This window comes from Leptidea sinapis, chromosome 13 (genome assembly GCF_905404315.1).
Source record: "Leptidea sinapis chromosome 13, ilLepSina1.1, whole genome shotgun sequence".
NCBI lineage: Eukaryota > Metazoa > Arthropoda > Insecta > Lepidoptera > Pieridae > Leptidea > Leptidea sinapis.
Window position 1 is genome coordinate 5547689 of NC_066277.1, and position 7253 is coordinate 5554941.

General features: G+C 35.9%; 1 protein-coding gene across 1 annotated transcript; it reads left to right on the forward strand.

Annotated features, from left to right (window-relative positions):
• Positions 1–638: 638 nt before the first annotated feature.
• LOC126967440 (39S ribosomal protein S30, mitochondrial) lies at positions 639–6220 on the forward strand. Its single transcript, XM_050811902.1, has 5 exons — positions 639–1530; positions 1666–1804; positions 2515–2659; positions 3034–3189; positions 5403–6220. The coding sequence occupies exons 1-5, from the start codon at positions 1088–1090 to the stop codon at positions 6170–6172; spliced, it is 1653 nt and encodes a 550-aa protein (XP_050667859.1). The 5' UTR covers positions 639–1087; the 3' UTR covers positions 6173–6220.
• The last annotated feature ends 1033 nt before the right edge of the window (positions 6221–7253 follow it).

The window sequence follows — 7253 nt, forward strand, 5'->3', positions numbered from 1 at the left end:
CTTTCGCTTTTCACATGATACTGGTAAAGCTAATGTAGATTGCAGCGTGGGGTGGGGTGTTGTGTATGTGCACGGCATATGTTAGGTATCGCCACACCGTGTCGGATCGCGTGTTGATAGTATGTATTCACCTTAACTCTAGGAATTGTTCAATGCTAGTAAGCCAAAAAGGGTTAGAACTTTTGTAGGTATTTGCTAAATAATAAATATTCGAATACGTGCCGATATACATATGACACAGTTACGCCAAGATTGTTTTTAAATTATTATAATATTGTAAATGATTATTAGAAATGCAGTGCAAAGATGTTATTACCTACAATTCGCGAATCACGAGCATTAGATAAAGTATATTAAAATGTAAAATATGTTCATTTATTTTGTCTCTGGGTGTAAAATATACTTCATGTAATTTTTAATCCAAATGAACCCACCAAATTAAAACTCTCTTGTAGCATAAAATTTCGAGGTGATTAGTTTCCTATCCTTGGAATAAATATATGCACTTCAATCTAGAATATGGAGAAAAACTAACAAACCTACTGAAATATAGAACATTAACATTGAATTCGCTGGATGCATGGAACGTGTGATAAGAGTCCGAGATAGGAGTGAATAAAAAAAAGTAACTGTCATTGCTAAAAATCTAAATTAATCTAACCTACAATAATAGAATTCCTTCCGTGCCTACAACAAGAGAAAAGAGTATAATAATATATAGGGAACAAGAGTCAAGATTGAAGAACAACCTATTCACTATTGTGTCACTACACAATACGCATTTCCGAATTTTACGTACATAATAATTATAAATAAAGCGCTCTTAAAATCCAGTGTACTGAAAAATGTATTAAATATTGTTATAAAAATTAAATTTAATCACAATCACTCATCATGTCATATTTATTATTATTCTATCAATTTCAATAGACAACAAATTACTGAAGAATAAGTAAACGTTAGAATAAATATATTCTATTATAATCAGTAAGTGAGCGAAGTTGTAAGTTGTGAATTTAAAAAAAAATCATTAAGTACAATCTAAAAATTTAAACTAATTACTATTATAATAACATTATACCTTAAAATGCTAGCTTCAAGTGGTCAGCGAATGATACCCAAGTTAAAATCCTTTACCATTCGAAGATTTACACAACCGGCTATAAGTGAACAGAATGAGTATACAGATGTGCCAAACTACCCACCAATTCTCGATACATCTCTGCAAGGTAGAAAGCAAAGAAAGAGAGAAACATTATATGAAAATATTAAAGCATTGAAAACAGTTGAGGAAAAACAAATCGCTCTCAACATGCCCCGTTACTATGGTTGGCCCTGTATTATGTTTAAAGAAAACAGTGTACCTTATAATGCTATGCCTTTTGTACAGTATTATACAAAAACATATTTTAAATCAATACATAAACTTCCTGATACATATAATAATACATCTACACTAACTGATACTGTATTGAAAGATGTGAAATCACACATTGAAGATTGTATTGCATTTGAAAATATTGGTATTGAGTAAGTATTTGTATAAAATTGAATTTTGAATAATGCCACATATCTCTAAATATTGTATATATGTATTTATTCAAGAAAAATATGCTTCCTGTGTTTCTTTTCTTACCACTTTGATATCAATCAATAAATTTCTAGGCGCAAAATAGAAATATGCTCTGACCTACGAGTAGAACAACAAATGGAGGATTTAAAAACAAAAGAGATTGTGAAGCAAATAAATAGGATAATAATGAATAATATAACAGACAAAGTTCCACACATTTTGTCCACTCAGGTATAGTAAAATGTGTTCAGTTCTTGGAATTTTCACAAACTTCTGTGATCAAATCTATGGTACCTCATTAAAGTATCAGTTGTCAGGGCAAATATAAAAGGAATTAGCTAATTTGATGTTTTCTATGATCTGTTTTATCATCATAACATATTAGAAAAATTGCCATTGTTAATTATTATTATTAACCCAATTATAATTTTACTATTTATTTATTTATTCAATGAACAAAATTATCTTAATATATATAATAATAGAGACATACTCGCAAAACCTCTAAGGTTTATATGCGAGCGGTAAGTTCGCATTACAATAATTGTTTTAATTACTTAAGACTTAATATAAAATATAGTAGTATTATTAAAAATGCATCATAGCTTAGCTTACTTTATATACATCATAGCTTTACTTTGAAATTTTTCTTTTGCAGATACATATCTATTAGATCATTAGGTAATGTATTTAATATCCTAGGTAATACATAGTTATAGGTTCTTTTACCATATACATTATATTTAGGTAGACAAAACTTATTTAGGTAGGCTAGTTTCCTCATACTTGTTTTCTTTCATATTTCTTAACATAACAATATGTATTATTGTATTCTACAACTAAAATAGTAAATCTTATTTTAGAGTGTATCAACATGACATTACAATAGGAAAATAGTAAAAAAAAATTCGTACATCATAATTAATTATAACTATTTTTAGGTTGATTATGAACCAAGGCATGAAGCTTTTTGGTTTATGGGGGGTGGTGCTGTCCCACGTAAAGTAATCAATTGGAGAAAGCAGTACCCTTGGTTAAGAAAAGATCGGCTGAATGAAGCTTTTGATAAGCCTGTGCAATATATTGGTAATGTTAAAATAATAATATATATTTTTTTCATTTGCCCTGGTTTTAACAAGGAACATAATATTGTCTTAATATTTGTTTCATTTTTTAAAATGATCAGAATCAATGAAGACAGTGGTCTAGGAAGCACACAATAAAACCCAGAAATTTCAATACAAACTGCAAATGTATACTAAGAAATTGGCTGAAAACTTGTCCAAAAAAATCAATATTATGAAATGATGAATAAATTAGCCAGCTCTAGTGTTTCCACCAAGATGTTCTTCTGGTTCAGCTTACCATCAGAACCCAAAGGCCTGTTTAATATTCTAAAGAAACAAACTATACAATAATGTATTTCTTCAGATAATCTTATTTAATTCAATTGTTCTCAGGCTCACCAATGTTAACACTAAGGAACAATCTACCTTTGAGGCCCATAATTCCGTATAATGAAGCTGAGAACCCAGAATTTAAAGTTAATGAATTTGAATATGTACCAGAGAGTGTTGGATATGTTTTAGAACATAGATATGGGACTAATATACCAGGTATATATTATTTTATTAAAGCTTAAACTTTCTCATTCCTCATGATGAAGTGCAAATAAGAGCTGGCTAAGTGTGGCTATGAGATTGGTATGCTTTATGCTATGTAAATAGGTGTGACAGTTGGCTACTACTCGCAACTTTACATAGAAGTCATACCAATCAAGCCTCTACCAAGTAAGTCTGTGGATTTGTAGTGATTGATTCCACTAAAACTGCATAATCTGCAATTCATGAAATATTTTATACTTATATTCCTTCTTGTTTTAATAGTAGTTTGTTTGATCATTTGCTGTTGAGAAGAGAAATTCATAGTGCAACATTTGATAGGATGTGGGCACCTACATGAAAAACAGGTAATATGCCTGTGGATCATGCAAGAGAACAACGATGGAGATGATGCTAGAATCCCATGCCCGTGAACGCTGGAGTGCCCCAAGGCTGTGTGCTATCTCCCACGCTGTTTCTTCTGCATATCAGTGATATGTTGGACACCTCCAACATACATTGCTATGCAGACAACAGCACTGATGATGCCGTATACACGGGCCATGCAGGTCTCTCTCGGGAAAACGTCGACCAGTGCCGGCAGAACTTGTGTCTTCTATCGAGTCCTGTCTCGAAAATGTCACAGAATGGGGAAATTGAACCTTGTCCAATTTAACCCCCAGAAGACTCGAGTTTGCGCGTTTACAGTGGTAAAACCCCATTTGTCGTTCACCGCTCTTCCCTTAAAGCCTCGCCTAGTATCGGAATACTGGGTCTTGAAATCTCGAGCGATTGCCATTTCCGTGGCCATCTGGAGGGCAAAGCCAAATTGGCTTCGAAGAAGCTGGGCGTCATAGAATACAATAGAGCACGGCAATACTTCAAGCCGGCCCACATTCTAGCGCTCTAAAATTGTGGGGGACCCAGTGCTCTGTGAACGGCTGGATCACTTGGCGTTGCGTAGAGACGTCGCTTCATTGTGTGTCATCCACCGCATTTATCACAGGGAGTGTTCCGAAGAGCTGTTTAACCTGATTCCTGCCGCCGAATTCCACCTTCGCACGACACGCCACAAGTTAGGATATCATCACCACCATCTGGATGTGTGGCGGTCCTTCACAGTGCGGTTTTCAAGAAGCTTTCTTCCACGTACTACAAAGCTGTGGAATGAGCTTCCTTGTGCGGTGTTTCCGGGACGATACGACATGGGTACCTTCAAGAAAAGCGCGTACACCTTCCTTAAAGGCTGGCAACGCTCTTGTGATTCCTCTGGTGTTGCAAGAGAATGCGGGCGGCGGTGATCACTTAACACCAGGTGACCCGTACGCTCGTTTGTCCTCCTATTCCATTAAAAAAAAATGGTCAGTCACCTGGTGAACCATATACTCATTTATCCTCCTATTCCAAAGAGCTGTTCGACCTGATTGATTACCTCCAAATTCCATCTGCACATGACACATAACAATCTTGGATATCATGTTCAACATCAGCATGTGTGGTGTTCCTCTGCAGTGCAGTATCCAAGGAACTATCTGTCACTTACTATGAAACTTGCATGTGCTGTGTTTCCATTATGGTGTGACATGGGTACCTTATAAAATAATATGTATATCTTCCTAATAGGCTGGCAATGCATCTGTGATTTATCTGGTACAGCAGGAGAATTTGGGTGGTGGTGATCACTAAATATCAGGTGAACTCATCTCCTCTGTCCTCCTCTACCTTTAAAAAAATATTCCCTTAATTGATAAGTATAATTTGACCACTGTACACAATCAAAGCAGATAATCATAAACTCACTTATGACCATTCCCAATATACTATCTACAGATAGAGATAAATTATTTCCTTCTACTGTCAGTAATTAGCTGTCAATAATCTGAAGCTGACCCAATACACCCGATAAGTTATTCTTATCGCCTTATATTGGGACACGTGAATTGCAATTTCCATACAATCTTCTATCGCTGGTAAGCTATACATCCTCACATTGACAGACAGTGTGCATGGATAAGGTGAGTTACTGTCGATAAGTTTATTGGGAAAGAAAAGTCAACAATAGTTACGATTTTTATCTTAAGTAGGCCACAACCGGAGATACTATACTATACAGACTGAATATTGGGAACGGCCGTAACTGTCATGTCATGTCAAATCACTTACTGTGTCATAATTCACTGTTAATAATTTATTTTTAATTCAAATTTTCATAAATAGTTAATTTTTAGGATTTTGGCCTGGTGATCAAGACGAATTTGGTCTACTTTCCTATCATGGTCGTGGGCATATTATAAACAGAAAGGAATCTTTTGGTGCTGAAGATAATTTAGAAGCCTTGCACTGCCAGGCAATAAAATCAAGTTTTGGTTGGCTACTAGCTCAAGCAAATTATCAAGGCTTTACAACATACAATGACATAACATACCCCTTAACAACTCAGACAGTTATCACAAATGGACAATTATTATCATTCTATGTGTATCAGTTGAATACAATCACTATGAACATAGATGCAGTAAATACCAACCCTAAACATAATATTTGTTATGGCACTAAACCTATGGAGTTATATGAAACAATTGAGGATGGTAAAGTTAAGGGTCTGAATGAAGATACGTTAAAAATGTTAATACAGTTTTATGTCAATGCACCTGTAGAAAGAGATCATGAGTTAAAGCCATATTTGGGTCACGAAGAACAAGTGGTGGCCGACATAGAAGAAGATGAGAGACGTAATTGGCTTGAGGCAACATATAAACATATAGTGTCGAACAGACCTAAACATGTCCTAATGCCAGAAATATATCTTTGGGAAAAGATATACAAAATTCAACATAACACAAGATTTTTCGAAGCTAAGAAAAGACCATTTGAATTAGGAATCAATCCATTTAAAAGACGACTGGATGAGCATTTACCTCCTTATATACCAAAAGTCCTTAGGCCTTATCCAAAATGCAGAAAGAAGTTTGAAACAATGTATTACCCTAAGATTTAATTATTGTTCTATAAATATATTAGATTAGATATGATATGTTAATGTATATTTTAATGTTTTCTGTTAAAACCCCATTCCCTTTTTATGGAAGACATAATATAATGAAACATGAAAATGGTATGGTGTTTAGGGGTATTTATTTATATCTGCAACTACCATAACAGCTGAGCAGATACGAGTCTTCGCTCCATCAAGCTCCTTCCGACCTCCAGCTTCCTCACTGGGCGCAGCATACAGGTCAATGTCAATGGTTATTGCTCGAATTCGAAGCCCGTGAATGCTGGAGTGCCCCAAAGTTGTGTGTTATCTCCTACGCTGTTTCTTCTGTATATCAATGAACAACTCCAAAATACATTGCTATGCTGATGCCTGTACTGGTGATGCCATATAAACGGGCCATATTCTCTCTCTCTCTCTCAGGAAATCGTCGATCAGTAAAGGAAGAAATTTCTGCTTTCTATCGAATCCTATCTTGAGATGGTTGCGAAATGGGGTAAAATGAACCTTGTCTAATTCAACCCCTAGAAGACTCTCAACTTTGCGCGTTTACCAATAAAAAAACCCATTTGTCGTTTCACCGCTCTTCTACAACACCTCCCTTAAAGCCACGCCTAGTATCGGAATACTGGCTCTTGAAATCTCGAGCGATTGCAAATTCCGCGGTTATCTGGAGGGCAAAGCCAAATTGGTATCGAAGAAACTGGGCGTCATAATTAAGGCACGGCAATACTTCAATCCGGCCCATATTCGAGCGCTGCTACATGTGGAGTAATTGCTATCATCTCTGGTCTGGTGCAACCCAGTATCAGCTCGAACCATTTGACTGCGTGGAACGCATAGCTGCTCGAATTGTCGGGGACCCAGTGCTTTACGAAGTGCTGTTTCACCTGCATTCGCCGAATTCCATCTTCGCACGACACGCTACATATAAGGATATCATCCCCGCCATCTGGATGTGTGGCTTTCCTCGCCAGTGCGTTTTTCAAGGAACTTTCTTCCTCGCACAATAAAGTTGTTGACTGAACTTCCTTGTACGGTGTTTCCGGAACAATACGCCATGGGTACCGCAAAAAAAGCGCGT

Excerpts from the sequence above, each read along its gene's own strand:
- LOC126967440 (XM_050811902.1), top strand. The coding sequence starts at position 1,088 with ATGCTAGCTTCAAGTGGTCAGCGAATGATACCCAAGTTAAAATCCTTT. Across the intron at positions 2,660-3,033 it reads TAAGCCTGTGCAATATATTG|GCTCACCAATGTTAACACTA; the intron begins GTAATGTTAAAA and ends AATTGTTCTCAG. Across the intron at positions 3,190-5,402 it reads ATATGGGACTAATATACCAG|GATTTTGGCCTGGTGATCAA; the intron begins GTATATATTATT and ends GTTAATTTTTAG.